This window comes from Theropithecus gelada, chromosome 12 (assembly GCF_003255815.1).
Source record: "Theropithecus gelada isolate Dixy chromosome 12, Tgel_1.0, whole genome shotgun sequence".
Taxonomy (NCBI): Eukaryota; Metazoa; Chordata; class Mammalia; order Primates; family Cercopithecidae; genus Theropithecus; species Theropithecus gelada.
In genome coordinates, this window is record NC_037680.1 from 40930722 (window position 1) to 40949505 (window position 18784).

General features: G+C 37.8%; 1 protein-coding gene across 2 annotated transcripts in view; it reads right to left on the reverse strand.

The window, feature by feature from the left end:
• GRB14 (growth factor receptor bound protein 14) overlaps positions 1 to 18784 on the reverse strand; it is a 127832-nt gene that overhangs the window by 39817 nt on the left and 69231 nt on the right. For both annotated transcript variants that reach the window (XM_025404735.1, XM_025404736.1), the window contains one exon: positions 15142 to 15298. In XM_025404735.1, the coding sequence (XP_025260520.1) occupies positions 15142 to 15298 (157 nt within the window). The remainder of the gene's footprint in view (positions 1 to 15141; positions 15299 to 18784) is intronic.

An 18784-nucleotide genomic window follows, 5' to 3' on the forward strand; every position in this document is an offset into this window, starting at 1 on the left:
ACTTAGAAAGTCTATACTCCAGCCTTAAATAGAAGTCCTTCACCAAGCATGACAGAGAAGCAATAGCTAAGAATAATGTCAAGTCCATAGCATCCCAGTACGGGGCAAGAGTATTGTAGTACCAAGTTCCCAAGAAGAAATATGGAAGGACTAAAGGAAGACTGTGAACCTAAGGGTCATCATGATTACGCAATAAGCTTAAAAAGCAGGAGTTTCTACAACATGAAGACAACAGTTGGACAAAAATTAGACAGATATCCCTCTGGGGATTTAAATGTCCCAACAGAGTGCTGGAAGAGTGAAGGTAGGTCTCAACCTTCAACTGAACACATTTTAAATGTGTATGGAACTCATTGATAAAAATTGCATTGATTATTTTCCTCAAGAAGACTAAGAATAATCCAAAGAACAAACAAATAATAGAAGAATAAACTGTCTGTTCTTAAGCCAGGTGACTCAGTATTAGAAACTAATTCAAAATACTGTAATGAAGTTACATTTCTGCATGTCCGAGTCTGAGAGCTGTTTCATTATTGTATTTAATTGTTATAATACCTGTAGTAAGCTAAGTAAATGGCCCTAAAGATATCAGGTCCTAATCTCTAGAACCTGTAAATGTTGCCTTATATGGTAAAGCCTTTGCAGATGTCATTAAATTAACGATATTGAAATGGTGAAAATAACCTGGATTAAGGTGGACCCTAAATCCAATCACAAATATCCTTTTAAGAGAGAGGCAGGAGATTTAACACAGACAGAAGAGGAAAAGCAATGTGATCAGGGAAGCAGAGGTTGAAGTGAAATCATCACAAGCCAAGGAAAGCTAGTAGCCAAGAGAAGCTGTAGTGGGCAAGGGATGGAATCTCCCTAAGGTTCTTGCAAAGAATGTGACCCTCCAGAACTGTGAAAGGATACATTTCTAGTTTTTAGGCCACCAAATTTGTAATTTGTTACAGAAGCCTTAGGAAATCAATATAATAATCTAATAAGCAAGTTATAGTTCCATTTTTACAGGTAGAAACAGAGGTTCAGAATAGCGTATGGACCCCCCCTCTGCCCTCTGGGAAAGGAGGTAGAGTTAAAGAGTTATTGAAGGAAACTGGTGGAGTGGAGACTGTGAGGGAGCTAGATGGTAACTGGATGGTGTAGGTCCCAAGTGCCCCCATTTATAGGTCCCAAGTGCCCAGGGTGAATGACAACCACATGTCTGAGCCCAAGTTGATGTTCTTTTCCCTGCACACATTGCTTCAACTTCATGGACGTTCTCACCCAAGGGACATTCCCTATCACCTTTGCTGGATCTATTTATATCCTGCACATTCTGTCTATATCAACTAAAATTGCTCTTTCATGCTCCTGCCATTCTCTACCTTAGTTGCTTCCAATTCTTTTATTTTGAAAGGTATTCAATAAATATTTGCTAATTAACTGAAAGTAAATCACATTTTAAGTGTACGGGACAAAACAGTAATGGGCAAGATTTCAAATTATGTCAATCTTCATTTTCCATGAAAGTACAAATCATTTGAATTTGGACTGCATCAAAAAAGAAAATAAAACAAAAAAGGTTGAAAAATCAAACTACATTTGAACAGCTATAACAATGCGTAACTAAAGAACTAAGCAGGTTCAGTGGCTCAAGGCCGTAATCCCAACTACTCAGGAGGCTGAATATAAAAAAAGAACTAGTGTAACATGTATGGTTACTGAGAAGTGGAATCTAGTCAGGGGTTTTGTTGACCACATGCAAATAAAAACCAGAATACCAATCTTGAAAAAATAAAATAAAGGATAAAAGATTTGCAGAAAATGTCACAGAACTATAAAACCAAGTATTTACATAATGCAATTACTAGCACTAGGAAACTAATCTGGTAATCTTAAGAAAATACGTCTTTTAAAAAGCCATCAAGAAACAGAGTATGTGAGAAAGCCAAAGACATACATTCCATTCCTTCAAAAAAGATTTCTAGTACTGTTCTATCAAAAATTCAGATAACATATTAAGGAAGCTAATAAAAGTCAAGAGGATTGAATGCAGCTATAGTTTTTTTACCTTATATACTAGCCTGGTAATGAAGATATAATTTTCTTATTATAGAATCTGATTTTTAGAGATTATATTACATATTCTTTTTAAATGTATATATCACCATCCCAGTTTGGATGCATTGTACCTTCCCCCAACCAATCTCATTATGTTAAAGGATTAATGTTACAATAATCCAAATAACCCCGGGAGGCATAATTGAATATCAGTTCATCACATCTCACATAAAATTAGCATTTCTTTTTTCAATGCAGATATCTGACTAAACACAGGCCCTAGTAGACAGAAAATTCAACAGGAAGATGCAAGATGACTAGATGGATTACTCCGAGAAGAAAATAAAAATGCTGCAAAAGGAGGTGAAATGTTGCTGAAAACCAACTTTCATTTGCCTCAGTCTAGCCAAAAAACGTCATTACCAAGACCTAAGAAAAGGGCAAACAAAACAAAACACTAAACCAAAAGGCCTTATTAAACTTTCTATGGACCTTTCTCCTACCAAGCAAATTTTAACCAACTAAGTCATCCTACTAAGTTATTTATCATATATTTCAAATATCAAAAGGAACAACATTAATTCTACAACTAGGGGTTCTTTGCTGCAATGTTCAAAACCCAGAATGAACTCGGGTACTTTTTGAGTTACCATTTGAGACATGACCACAGGTAGGAATCACATGAATTCAAAATTATTATTTTAAATACTTTATTTTTAAAACTTCATAAAATCCATCCAAATATATCCAAATACTATAATAAAACATGTTATTAAAACTTCACAGATACAAATCTATTGAAAATAAAACTTTCTGACTTATTTTTTGGGCACTGGAAAGTAAATTACAATTGTCAACTACCACTCATATGTAGGCAGAAAAAGAGGAGGGAAGCCCTCTTAAATTAGTTCAACATAGCAATCACAAAGAAGGAGAAACAAAGAAAGCTCCAAAAGCATTTTAAAAGCTTTTTCAAAACAAAAACAAAAATTTCGTATTGCCCTAAGTTGTATTTTTTGTTTCTAATAGGTCAGTGAGGTCTTACGGTAATAAAAATAAATATTACCAAATAATGATAACTACATGTAATTCTGTTTTCAAATTTTCAGAAACTCTTTCTTTAAAAAAAGAAAAAGAAAAGAAAAAAGAAGAAGAAAGCAAGAAGTTTCTTCTGAAACTGTTGATTTAACATCAAAGTCTTTTTAAAAACCTCAATCCTCCAAGAATGGAAAGTGCTCACCTGTGACCTTCTGCCTGGATTTCTTTGCTGAATCTACTGCCAAGTACAGCGTGGAGCTCAAATAGAAACCTGAGTCCCTACTCTTCTCTCACTTGATAAGAGAAGAAACAAAAGTGGCTTTTACCTCTAATTCGCTCAGAAAACAATTTTTTGAATACCTTTTTTACAGGAAACTCCAGGAGACAAATGGTCCTTGTACTTCTCTATGCTGAGTAGAAACTACATACATTTTGTCAATCTTATTTTCAGATAAAAATGAACAGTCTCTGGCCAAGCAAAACAAAAACTGGAGAAGCAAAGAATAAAATGCAGCTCACTTTCTAAAAGGTTCCTTAACCTAAGAATACTACTTAATACCAGCAGGATCCCCCAGAAAATTGCCATCAGACACATTCAACTCCCCAAGTGCAATAATAGGAAAATTGTGACACTTCAGCTTGATGGCTATAAAGGCCCTGCAGTTCATTCTTCTGCAAGGGGAAATAGTCTCCAATTAACTCAGACCCAACCATTGCAACTTATATTCAGAGACAGCCTTATTTTTCCACAGAATGTCTGCATAAATATGATCTCGAGTTGACTGGGTAAATATCTGAAGAGCTTACAGACAGTTTCCATTAATCTGAAGGTTCTCACAGCATTCTTTAAGGACTCAGAGTAAATTCTATCTGAGCACGGCATGTGATTTCTTTGGCTTCTTTTCCAAGCCTATTCCTTCTTTGTACTTTGTAATCCATCCTTTTAATTTTTTGATATAAATGCCTTACAGTTTAGCATGACTTAGTTCAAACCATGTTTATTTGTCTCAGACCCTGGGTTACAAAGATGCATGTGTACAGAGTCCCGGCTCCATGGAATTACTGTCTAATTTTAATAATATGATCACCATTAAAATAGTTGTAGAAAATGTTACAGCAACAAAGAGGATGTGTATTTTGTCCAACTTGGGGCTTCAGAAAGATGTCTGAGCTAAGGCTTTAAAAATCTCTTTCAAAGTTTTAAAAATTATGTTTATTTCTTTTTTTCTGAGTATTAAAATAATACATTCCATTAAAGAAAATTTTGCAAATACAGATAACTTACAATCACAATACATCTTTGAACCTGTCAATCAGGAATAAGCACCTAACCTTTCAATATATTCCCTTCTTGTCTTTTTCTCTTGCTCTATATGAGTGTATGTGTATACGCTTTTTATAATATTAGAAAACATATATTTATACACTGAAGACCTTACTATGTGTAAAGTCAGATGGAAAGGGTGCCTGCTGTCAGATGGAAAGGGTGACTCTACTTCACAAGGCTGAGCATGGGATGCCTCCAACTGCTTTTCTCTCCCCACTCTCCCAGGACTGTGGCACTAGGTTACCTATCAGTCAGCTTGGACAGCTGAGAGTTTTCATCTTTATTGTCATAAGCATTTTTAAGAAAAGGCTGACATTTTACTTTCCTTCCATTTTTAACTAAAATAACTAAGCCCAGGAAGATGAACAGCAGTTAGCTAAGTAAAGATGGACAGGAAAGGGTTTCCTGTGACTCTTAACAGCATAAACAAGAAAACTGAGTAGAAACTGTAGTGTATGCAGGCATCTGCAGGCAGTTCTCTAACATATAAACTAAAAGGAGGGAAGGGTGGGACATTAAGGCTGCAGCTATAAAGGGTAGACAGGTCACAAGATGCTACAAGCCCCACAGAGGACCTTGGACCCAAATGCAAAAAGAATCAGGTCTGCATTCAGATGGATAACGTTAGCACTACCAGAGGCAGGAGGACCCGTTGTGAGGCTAACATAATACCTGAGGGGAGAGATGCCAGGACCTGAATTTATGTGGCTGAGGCTTTGAGAATATGTAGAAGGAAAAATCAGCTGAATCAGAAGCAGATTTAGTTATAGGCACTTCCCATCTTTGCTAGTTAAATATTGCCCATTTCCGGTCTGTGCGCGCTACCAGGACACCATGTCTCCTCAAAGCCCAGGGGTTCAGGGCACTTGATTCTCTTTATGGAAAGAAGCACAGTGCCACATGTCCCAAAGGCTTCACAATGATTTCTGCTGTGACGAGGGTGGTCACAACTCTGATGGCTGGTATGTTATAAACTGCACAGAAAGTCCGACTACATATCAGCTCCAGAACAGGAAAAACACTTGTACTTCCTTTGTTAAAAAAGAAAAAAGAGTGAAGGAGCAGCTTCCAAGCAGAAGGCTGTGAACCATTCCCTCACTGTCACTGTGCATTGCTTCTGTCTTAAGGCGATCACGTGGGCATAGCTGCACACATTAAACTGGTTTCATTAAGAGCCTCCAGTCATTCATTTTGCTTATTAAAGCCACTCCACAATGATATTCACAATGGAAATCTCAGCTGTCCCTAGCAAAGATACTAAAATACAATTAATTCCTCTTCCCGAGGAGTCTGTAGGTATGCGCTTGAGGTATTGTGTTAATTGCCACTGCTTCATACCATGGCTTCAATTAGGAATCAAAATGGGAGCAAGACAAACATGGATCCCATTAAGTTTCAGAGGACTTGAAGCTGAAGTTTTTCCCCTACCCTACTCTTACACTGATTATAACAGCAGAGAGGACTCCATCTGGGGAACTATAGTGACATCCAGTGGCTGTGAAGCAAACCACACCAGTTGCAAAACCTGGTTTACTACATCACGAAAAGAGAAATATTTGTTGACATGCTGATATTTTAAATTCAATGTCTATCAAAGTGTGTGTACAAGTAGAACCATATAATAATATGATCCAAAATAAGGACATTCAGAGATTCATAACAAAATCAAGATATTTAGTTGTTTTCAATGATTGACTCTGCCTATTAAAATTCTCAGCAGCATATATTAATAATTACAGGTGGAGGATATGAAATATGGACATTGCATTCAAAGTTCCAAACATAATATTGTTATACAATTCATGTTTTGAACAAATTCAAAAACAGGTAATTTTTAGCATGATTCTCTTGCTCAGCCAAAATAAATAAAGTGAACTCAGTTGGCTCGGTTCAATCTCAGTAATTTCATTACTACCTGGGTTAGGAACATTTATACGAAAGTTTTCTTGGTGGTTCACAATTTAAATTACAGCATTCCTGACAGAGATGTAGAGTGAGACAGAGGCAAACCGACCACAGAATCTCAGGAACATTTGCTTGAAATATTGTGGTGGGAAGAAACCAACTTGCTTCAGTGGGAAAATGCAGATTACAGAATCTGACAGAATCTAGATCTTTGTATTCCTGTATGTAAATAGATATGAAAATACATACTCTATGCACACTAGTAGTAGCTATCACACATATGCATTTATATTAAAAATACTAATAATGGCCAGGCGCAGTGGCTCACACCTGTAATCCCAGCACTTTGGGAGGCCAAGGCAGATGGATCACTTGAGGTCAGGAGTTCGAGACCAACCTGTCCAACATAGTGAAACCCCATCTCTACTAAAAATACAAAAATTAGCCAGGCATGATGGTGCACGCCTATAATCCCAGCTACTCAGGAGTCTGTGGCACAAGAATCACTTGAAGCTGGGAGGCGGAAGTGGCAATAAGCCAAGATTACACACTGCACTCCAGCCTGGGTGACAGAGGGAGACTCTATCTCGGGAAAAAGAAGAGAAAAATTAATAAGATTAAAGTTTCCTTTGCCACAGAAAGCGTAACTCTGAAATTAAGACTTCAGGTTCAGGAACATACCACATTTTGAATGTCAAGTATTCCCCCTTCTGCTTTTAGTAGTTTGTGATATGGTTTAGACAGATGAGAAGCAATTATAGTAGCATATGTATTAACAACTCGGAATGTCTCCGAAACTGGCCTAAGCTTATCTTGGTCACTAAAAGTGAGCTAAAGTGCAGAAAACCCTCAACTCTCATCTATCCTATAAGTCAAAATATCCTTACCTATGAGGCCTCAGGATCTCACAAACACTAAATCTCATAAACACGCAGACCACATGTGAAGATGATACAATGGGGGCATGTACAGCTAGTAGAAATGACAGATAGGTGGGGATCATTCCAGGGAGCCACAGGTAGTCTGATGGAAAAGCAAAATGAAAGGTCAAATCTTGCATTCTGGCCTCCTTAGTAGTATACTTTTAAAACTAAATCACATCATATTCTTCTCTGACTCAAAGACCTCCCCTTGCTTTTTCCTCACTCAGTGTAAATGCCAGGCCCACTTCCTGGCCTATGAGACCCTACACGATCTGGTCCTGGGGCAGCTCTATGAAGTCCTCTCCCATTACCTTCCACTTTATTGACTCCACTCCAGGTGCAATGGCCCCGAGGCTGCTTCCTGAACACAAGCACACGGCCACGTCCAGGCCTTTCCACCTGCTGTTCCCTCTGTCCAGAATAATCTTCCATTTAATTGCACAGCCTGCCTGCTGTGTGCTTCATTTCTCTACTCAAACATTCCCAGTCAGGGAGGCTTTCCCTGATGCCTCTTTAAAGTGCATCTCCCAGCCAGGTGCGGTGGCTCATATCTGTAATCCCATGACTTTGGGAGGCCGAGGCGGGTGGATCACGAGGTCAGGAGTTCAAGATCAAGCCTGGCCAAGATGGTGAAACTCCATCTCTACTAAAAATACAAAAATTAGCTGGGCGAGGTAGTGGGCACCTGTAATCCCAGCTACTCGGGAGGCTGAGGCAGGAGAATCGCTTGAACCCAGGGGGTGGAGATTTCAGTGAGCCAAGATTGTGCCACTGCACTCCAGCCTGGGCAATGGAATGAGACTCCATCTCAAAATAAATAAATAAAAAATAAGGTACATCTCCCTTCTGCTCTAGCACTCACTCTCCCCCTTTCCTCCTGCCCTCCCTCCCCAGAGCTTATCATCTCCTATGGGATAACAAATATTAGGCCTTGTTTCCTCTCTCTCTCCCCATGAAAATGCAAACTCACAAGGGCAATACTTTTTGTCTGTTTTGCTCATACTGCATCCCCAGAATCTACAACAAAATATAGGCTTGGTACAAAATTGTCAATAAATATTTGCTAAATTATTTGGGGAACATAGCCAGAGAAGGCAAGAGGAATTACTGATTTTTGTGGAATCTGTAAAATGACAAGTAAAAAACTACAAATACTCAAGATATATTTTAAGTGCACAAAAGAAAAAAAAGAAGGTAGTCTGTAAGAGTTAATACATATAACAACTATGTTAAAGTAGAGAAACTGATTAAAGAGCTTTTAAAAATGTTAACATTAGTTAGCTCAGTGTTGAAATTATGAATAATTTTGTTTACTTCATGATATCTTTTTTTCAGTTATTTACAATGAGCTAGATTATTTTTGTATTTAAAATATTTTTTAAAATAATAGGCCGGGTGTGGTGGCTCACGCCTCTAATCCCAGTACTTTGGGAGACCGAGGCGGGGTGGTTCACCTTAGGTCAGGAGTTCGCGACCAGCCTGGCTAACATGGTGAAACCCTGACTCTAGTTTAAAAAATATAAAAATTAGCTGGGCGTGGTGGTGGGTGCCTGTATTCCCAGCTACTTGGGAGGCTGAGGCAGGAGAATCACTTGAACTTGGGAGGCAAAGGGTACAGTGAACCAAGATTGCGCCATTGCACTCCAGCCTGGGTGTCAAGAGTGAAACTCCATCTCAAAATAAGAATAATAATAATAATAAAATAGAGGCTGAGGCTGGAGGATTGTTTGAGTCCAGGAATCTGAGGCTGCAGTGAGCCATGACTCCACCAGTGCACTCCACCTCAGGCAAAACAGTGAGATCCTGTCTCTAAAAAATAATAATAATAATGAATTTAAATGTAAATAAATAGATACTATGCCCTTCCCTTTACAATTCTATTTATTTATTTTTTAAAATTTCAACTTTTATTTAAATTCAAGAAATACATATATACATATGCAGGTTTTTAACATGGGTATACTGTGTGATGCTGAGGTTTGGATACAATCGAACCTGTCATCCAGAAAGTGAGCACAGTACTTGACCATTAGTTTTTCAACCCTTCCTCCCACCTCTTCCTCCTCTAGTAGACCCCAGTGTCTACTGTTGCCATCTCTATGTCCATGAGTATCCAATGTTTAGCTCCCACTTAATACGGAACCCAAAAAGAGACCAAGTAGCCAAAGTAATCCTGAGCAAAGGAACAAAGCTGGAAGGGTCACATTACCCCACTTCAAACCGTATTATAATTCTACAGTAATCAAAACAGCATGATACCTGTACAAAAACAGACATATTGACCAATGCAACAGAACAGAGAACCCAGAAATAAAGCCATACTCCTACAGCCATCTGATCTTTGACAAAGTTGACAAAAATAAGCAACAAGGAGGGGACTCCCTATTTAATAAATGGTATTGGGAAAACTAGCTAGCCATATACAGAAGAAGGAAAGTGGACCCCTACCTTGCACCATATACAAAAATTAACTCAAGACGGATTAAAGATTTAAAAGATTAAAAACCTCAACCTATAAGAATCCTGGAAGCAAACCTAGGAAACACCATTCCGGACATCAGCCTTGAGGAAGAATTTATGACTATGTCCTCGAAAGCAATTGCAACAAAAACAAAAATAGACAAGTGGAACCTAATTAAACTAAAGAGCTTCCGCACAGTAAAGGAAACTATCAACAGATTAAACAGACAACCTACAGAATGGGAGAAAATATTTGCAAACTATGCATCTGACAAAGGTCTAATGTCTAGAATCTATAAGGAACTTACACAATTCAACAAACAAAAAACAACCCCATTATAAAGTGGTGAAGGACATGAATAGATACTTCTTAAAAGAAGACATACAAGTAGCCAACAAACGTGAAAAATTCCTCCACATCACTAATCATCAGAGGAATGCAAATCAAAACTACAATGAGATACTATCTCCCACCAGTCAGAATGGTTATTATCAAAAAGTTAAAAAACAGCAGATACTGGCAAGGCTGCAGAGAAAAGGGAATGCTTATACACTGCTGGTGGAATGTAAATTAGTTCAGCCACTGTGGAAAGCAGTTTGGAGATTTCTCAAAAATTTAAAAAAGAACTATCATCCAACCCAGCGATCCCATTACTGGGCATATATCCAAAATAAATAAAAAGACACCTGCACTCGTATGTTCATTGCAGCACTATTCACAATAGCAAAGACACAGAATCACTAACAGTGGACTGGATAAAGAAAATGCAGTACATACAGGCCAGGCATGGTGGCTCACACTTGTAATCCTAGCACTTTGGGAGGTCAAGGTGGGTGGATCACCTGACCTCAGGAGTTGAAGACAAGCCTGGTTAACATGGAGAAACCCCATCTCTACTAAAAAAAAAAAAAAAATGCTGGGTGTGGTGTCATGTGCCTGCAATCCCAGCTACTCTGGAGGTTGATGAACAAGAATAGCTTGAGCCTGAGAGACGGAGGTTGCAGTGAGCTAAGATCACACCACTGTACTCCAGCCTGGGTGACAGAGCGAGACTCTGTCTCAGAAAAAAAAAAAAAAAAAAAGGGTACATATAAATCATGGCATACTATGAAGCCATTAAAAAAAAGAATGAAGTTATGTCCTGCATAAAAAGAAATAAAGCCACACTTCTATAGCCATCATTGATGTTGGACTCCCTATTCAATAAGGGCATTACCCTAAGCAAGTTAACACAGGAACAGAAAACCAAATTGAATTTTATTGAAAATTCATCATTTTGGACAAAAAGAGTGTAAGAATGTTTCTTAAACAATACGCAGAGCTGACTGGCTGATCACTAAAGTTCTGGAAAATAGTTCATCCTTTGGTTCTTCACATCAGTAGCACTCACAGAAGACTTGCAGTAAAGACATCAGTGGTTTATTCTGTTAGCAAAGAGCATCTGCAGCTGCATATCACATTTAAGGAGAAAAAAACTACTGTAGTTCTTTCCATTCATTTAAATATGCAAATTAAATTGAACATTTTACTTCCTACCACTATTAGACTGAATAGATATTGCAAGATTATAATATACTATGCAAAAAGGCAAAACTAAAAAAAAAAACATTTTAAAGACAAATCTGTTTATATTTTGTGTTGAGGAAGATGACACTACCTCAATAGTGATTACTCTCCTGTTACATCGGTAAAGAACTGGAAGCTATTAAATCTCATACATGTTAGTATTGGGGTAGAATTAATGTTTTCAATTGTTCTGTTTAAATATATAATCTGAGTGAAAAACCAAAGGAAAAAAAAACACAAGAAGGCTCTGGAAATAAAATTCTTTCTCATGAGCTTTGGTCTAATGCATGGTTGATGAAGTCATGAGAATATGCTCATTATCTTTGATTTTATTTCAGCAGTTTCCAGAAAATACAGTAATAAAGAAATAAACTTCTATTACTACTTGATCCCTAAAAGTTTAAATTTAATATGTGGATCAAATTAATTCCTAATGTTCCATTTTAAGCTTTTGCATTAAAAGACCTGTACATTTTATTCCTTAATATAAATAATTTACAGTGTTTTCAGTGAAAAACACTTCTTGATTTACAGAGCAGATTTTTATTACTGAACTGCAAAGCTATTTGTTAGAGATAAATGGTAGTGACTATAACAAAAAAAAATTTTAAGTCCCCCCGAAAGAAAAACTTAAGAATATAAAATACTGTAATAATATATAATGCTAATTAGGAGCTAAATGAAATAGCTTGGAATAGGGCAGATATCTATTGAGAATTAATACCATACTTCTAGGAGATTAATTATCATGAATACAAGTTAAACTAGTCACAAACATCCATGAAGAAAATCTATGGTGAGCCTTTTCTGTCCTAGAAGATGAGGCAACAAGTCGTATTGGCCAGTATGGCATACCTTTAGAAGCAAGCGTCCTTGGCAGATTGATAACTATCTAGGCTGAGCTGTCAAAATCAGTTGCACTATTGTAGCTTATCAGCTATCAACCGAAGAGACTGCGGAACAATTCTAGCTTCCTCTTCACAGGCCTCACTCTGTCCCCTTCATGAGGTTCTGGCATGTCCCAGGACACCCGTTGTCAAATCAGAAGTACAAACATTTTCTAAGTAGTTCAGGGAATGCAGGTAGTGTTCAGAAAAACCACTTCCCAGATCTTTAAAAAATGAATCCTTCTAAGAACACACCTTTCCTGCCAAAATCATTTTTAATTCCATTTCATAAGAGAAAGGCTGTTCATTTGAACAGAACCTTACATTGGCACATTGCTCTGAGGCATAAACTCGAATGCATCAAACAAGGGGATGACTTTATATATTGGCAGCTATGCTAGAAAGTAAATGATTCCAATGACTATGTACAAAATTCTTTCACAAGTCTGAACAAATTGAAGCAATTAATGGAACAGTCACTGATAAATTATTTAAAATGATTTTGATGATTTCTTACTAAAAGTTGTTAAACATATAACGCAACGAAGTTTGTGGCAGGCTGAACTATAGCTCCCAAAAGAAAACCACATCTTAATTCCTAGAACCTGTGAATGTCACATGGAAAAAAAAATTTTGCAGACAGTATTAAATTAAGGATCTTGAAATGGAGATCATCCTGAATTATCTGGGTGGGCCCGAAATGTTACCGCCTTTATAAGAAAGAGAGAGACTTGACACAGACAGAAGAGCAGAAAGCAATGTGACCACAGTGGCAGAGATTAGGTGATGCAGCCACAAGCCAACAAATGCTGGCAGCCACCAGGGCTGGAAGAGGCAAGAAATTAGGGCTTCCAGGGGACACACATCCCTGACAACACCTTGATTTCAACCCAGTGATATGGATTTCAGTCTTCTGGCCTCCAAAAGTGTGAGAATAAATTTCTGTTGCTTGAAGCTGAGTTTGTGGTAATTTGGAATAGCAACCACAGGAAACTAATAAAGAGTTCAAAGAATCAAATGGCATTGCCATAACAAACTCCTTCCTGTCTCATCTACTGATATGTAAACATGTTTTGAAAACAAATCTATAAAAATAAAAAATCAGGGGACAAAACTGTTGCCAAATCCTGTCTTACTCTAGTAGAACAAATTCTTTACAACATATTAAAAGAATTTTTTTAAACCCTTCATACTTCATAATAGAGATGCATTTCCAAATAAAACATTTTTAAAAGGCTACTCCTTGTGTTTATGTCTTTAAAATGTGAAGGACTTACTTATTTCTTCAAGAAAAGTTTAGGGTCTACACTCCCATAAAGAGAACCACTGCTATGGATACTTGTACCTGTCTGTGCTACAATTGACTCAAATCGTGGTCCAAATGACAGCTTTTTTTTTTTTTTTTTAAACATCTCAAACACTTTGCATTGTGCTAATAAAAATTATTATGAAATGTATTCTTCCATCAATTGGATCTGTTTTAGCACTGAAATTCCCATAGATCATTCTTTAAATGTAGCGGCATGTGTAAATTATAAAAATTTCTATCCTTGTTTCCACTTTGTGCTACTTTCTTTCTCTTGTGACTACAAATAACAAAAAATAAAAAGAATAAAGAAATGACTATTCATAATTCTTTTCTATTTTTGTACCTCTGAAGAAAATCTTCACCATAGGATCTATACTAAAATAAACAGAAAAGCAGGACTTTCTGAAAAATAATGGCAAAGAAGCCACTGGCTTCATTCTCCCCAACAGAAAACCAAAACCAAATAAACAGCATTGAGATTTTCCCCAGAAGTATCCCAGAACTCAAATATGAAGATGAGACAGTTCCATGGGCAACAGAAAAGTGAAGAAAAACTCCAGACGGTAAGAGAACCAAACTTCAGTATCCACCACGATGCCCCTCCCACAAGCTTGTGAAAAACTTTCCCCCAACTCACAGTGTTTACACCAGAAAAAGTGAGATTTAGGTGGACAACCTCCTACCCCACCATCTTGGGTTCCCTGGCAGGAGATCTGTCTCTGTCTTAATCACAGGAAGCATTGTGATTGCCTGATGGGAGAAATATCCCTGAGGACAGGCAGAGACAAAAAAAAAGGAGGCAAGACGACCATTCCCAGCCCCAGAAACTCTGCTCTGCAACCCAGCCAAAGGAGACACCAAATCAGAGTGGCTGTTCAGCAGCACCACACGGCAGGAGGTTCATCCCACAGGTCCCCTGGCCATGGGCCCCTAGCCAGCTGTTCCACAGTGTTGGGATATCCCCTTTGGGAACCTCTCCCATTTGGAAAGTGCAGTGCTCTGACCTTTACTAGAGCCAAGGCAAACCTAGGCTTAAGGCACCATCTAGAGCCAAAAAGAAGGCAATGACCTATCGGTAAAAACCTCTAAGGAATATATCCAATAAAAAAACAAAAGAAACCAGGCAAAGAAGGCTCAAACAAATAACTAATCCTTCAGTGCAAAGATACAGACACGCATCCACAAAAACAGCAGCAAACAGGGAACCACGATCTCTCCAAACAGACACAAGGAACCAGTAAATGACCCTAGCAAGACAGCAATATGTGAGCTCTGACCAAGAATTTAAAATAGCACCTTTAAGGAAATTCAGTGATTGCCAGGATAAAATTGATAAAATCAATTCAGATATTTATAAGATAAATTTAACAACGAGATTGATTTTTTTTTGAAATTACAACAAATTGTGAACCTGAGAAATACATTCTCTGATCTGAAAAATTCATTAGAGGCTCTCAACAGCAGAATGGATCAAGCAGAGGAAAACATCAATGAGTTGGCTATCTGAAAATACATGATCAGAAGGAAAAAAAGAAAAAAGAATGAAAAGGAACTGAGATCACCTATAAGATATGGAAAATTACCTCAAAAGACCAAATCTAAGAATTATTGGTGTTCAAGAGGGAGCTGAACGAGAAATAGAAAAGCAATGATGTGAGACAATAACTCTGTATCCTTACCTACACCTATGTGAGGCAGGTGCTCAAAAAGGGTCCAGCTGTGGTCATCAATGTAATGATTCTTCAGGATCAACAGCTGACAAACATCTCGAGCCGTTATGTCACTGGGTACATCTAAAGCCCTGCTGGTTTCATCTTCACTGTATACTTTAATCACCTGTGTAGGTAGAAACAAGAAAAAGAGCTTAAATATTCCTGTTTGTGTTTTTAAAAAATTTTATTGTGTATATTTAAAGTATACAACATGATGTTATGAGATATATATATAAAAATAAATACAAACTGGTTACATAGTAAAACAAATTAACATGTCTATCACCTCACATAGTTACCCATTTTCTTGCAAGTGTGGCAAGAGCAGCTAAAATCTACTCATTTCTCAAGATTCCAAAGTCAATACATTATTATGAATTATAGTTCTCATGCTGTACATTAGAGCTCTAGATGTGTTCATCCCACACATCTGCTACTTTGTATCCTTGATCTACATGTCCTCATTTCCCTCCACCCCACCACTGCCCTTGGTAACCACTGTTTTGTTCTCTATCTCTGCATATTTGATTTATTTTTAGACTACACATCTGAGATCATGCAATATTTTTCTTTCTGCTAGAAAAGAAAAAAGAACTTATTTCACTAAGCATAATGTCCTCCGGGTTCATCCATGTTGTAGCAAATGGCAGCATATTATTTTTTAAGGCTGAATAGTATTCCCTTGTGTGTATCTGCATGTGTGTGTAATGCAAATATACAATAAATTATGTATATAAGCTCAAATATACACCCATTAATGGGACATGGTACTTAAGTTGTTTCCATATCTTAGCTATTGTGAATAATGCTGCAATGAACATGGGAGTGCAGGCATCTCTGTGACATGCTGACTTAAACTCCTTTGGGTATATATCCGAGAGGGACTGCTGTGTCATATATGGCAGTTCTATTTTTAATTTCTTTACAAATATCCATACTGTTTTTCAGAATGACTGTACCAATACACATTCTCACCAACAGTGTACTAGAGTTCTCCTTTTTCTATACTTTCACCAATACTTGTTACCTCTTGTCTTTTTGATAACAGCCATCCTAATAGGTATGAAGTGATATCTCATAATGGTTTTGATTTGCATTTACCTGATGATTGGTGATGTTGACCACCTTTTCATATACCTGTTAGCCATTTTTATGTCTTCTTCGGAAAAATGTCTATTCAGGCCCTTTGCTGCTTTATTTTTTTAATTATTTTAGAAGGAGTTTAATTCTTTCACTCATGTTGCCCAGACTGGAGCTCAATGGCGCAATTTTGGCTCACTGCAGCCTCCGCCTCCCAGGTTCAAATGATTCTCCTCTCTCAGCCTCCTGAGTAGCTGGGATTACACGCATGCGCCACCACGCCCGGCTAATTTTGTATTTTTTTTTTTTTTAGTAGAAACGGGCTTTCACCATGTTGGTCAGGCTGGTCTCGAGCACTTGACCTCAGGTGATCTGCCTGCCTCAGCCTCCCAAAGTGCTGGGGTTACAGGTAGGAGCCACCGCACTCAGTCCCTTGCTAATTTTTAATTGGGTTATTTGTTTTTCTGATATTGAGTTGTATAAGCTATTCATAAATTTTGGATATTAACCCTTATAATTACATATGGTTTGCAAATACTTTTTCCCAATCCATAGGTAGACTTTTTATTAAAATATTTTATTAAAATATCATTCTAGTAAATCAGTAAACATTAGTCAGTTATAATTCCTTATACAGTGTCTTCTACATTTAATTGTCTTATACATTGAATGAATGTTACCTATCCAAGACTTGTTTATGTGTCAAAGCTACTTTGTCCAACAACTTCCATTATCTTCATTGTCTAAACTAAAGGTCATTCAATAACTATTTATATTACTTCCCCACCACTTTGGTCTCTGAAAAAGCTATGTATCTCTTATCAATATTATAACGGGGCACAGTGGCTCACGTCTGTAATCTCAACACTTTGGGAGGTTTAGGCAGGCAGATCGTATGAGGTCAGGAGTTCAAGACCAGCCTGGCCAACATGGCAAAATCCCATCTCCACTAAAAATATAAAATATTAGCTGGGCATGGTGGCACATGCCTGTAATTCCAGTTACTTGGGAGGCTGAGGCACAAGAATCACTTGAACCTGGGAGGTGGAGGTTGTAGTCAGCCAGGATTGTGCCACTGCACTCCAGCCTGGCTAACAGAGTCATGTATCACCCTGGGGTAGGTTCCTGTAATACAATGATAAATTATGAATAAACAGAGACTTTTCTTAAAAGAGTTTTTGCTAGGAGAGTGATCTAGTTTGGATATTTGTCTTCTCCAGATCTCATGCTGAAATGTAATCCCCAGTGTTGGAGGTGGAGCTTAGCAGGAGGTGTTTGGGTCATGGGGGCAGATTCCTCACAATGTCCTGGTGCCATCCTCATGGGATTGAGTGAGTTCTCACTCTTAGTTCCCAAGAGATCTGTTTGTTAAAAAGCATCCTACACCTCCCTCCCCTCCCTCTTGCTTTCTCTGTCGTCTGTTTCTGTTCCCTGCTGCACATTCCATGCCAGGAAATGAGGGGATTGAAGAATGATCTAGGGGTTGCTGAAAACGTTATCTGCACCTCCTGACTACCCCCACATGTTTTCCTACAGTAAACTCTCCTGACCTGGGACAACAGAAGTACACCTCTTATTTTGCATGTTCTATCTCTTATTTCAGAGAAGCTAAGAAAATGAAAAACTAGAGACATTCTGAAGGCTAAACCAATTTTTTTAGAAAAGGGCTAGAAAAGAGCAAGAGGTAGATTTGGATAAAATAAGAAAGGTGACTAAATAATCAGGATATGCCACTATTTTCTTCAGATTATGTCACTGCAAATTTAGACATAAGTTGACAAGAACTGAGATGCACAAACTTAGAGGGGCTTAGGCCAACTTGAGTTTCTGGAATAACTGCATATATTTCATTGTTAGAATGAATAAAACCTGCTGAGAGAAAAACTTAATATTTTTGTTTGAAATCCATTTCAAGCCCTTATTTTTTAAAAATCCTATTTAACGCTCATACTTATCCAAAATACATATTCATCTATGAATAATGAAATTATATTTAGGTTGATATTCCACAGCAGTAAATCTCTGTCATCTCTTAGATATATTCTGTATTTATGAAAATTCCTTAAACTATGAATGGGACGCCTTTGTTAAAAAGTCTCATTATATTTCTATTTGTTCCTCCTTAAAATAAATGAAAGGGTCAGGTGTGGTAGCTCACATCTGTAATCCCAGCACTTCGGGAGGCCAAGGTGGACGGATCACCTGAGGTCAGGAGTTCGAGACCAGCCTGACCAACATGGAGAAACCCCATTTCTACTAAAAATACAAAATTAGCTGGGAGTGGTGGCACATGCCTGTAATCCCAGCTACTCAGGAGGCTGAGGCAGGAGAATCACTTGAAGTCAGGAGGCGGAGCTTGTGGTGAGCCAAGATCACACCACTGCACTCCAGCCTGGGCAATAACAGCGATACTCTGACTCAATAAAGAATATATGTGTGTGTGTGTGTGTGTGTGTGTATGTGTGTGTGTATGAAAAAGGAAAAGACAAGTGAAGACTTAACTCTCTAGTACAGTTGAACATGCCTCTTG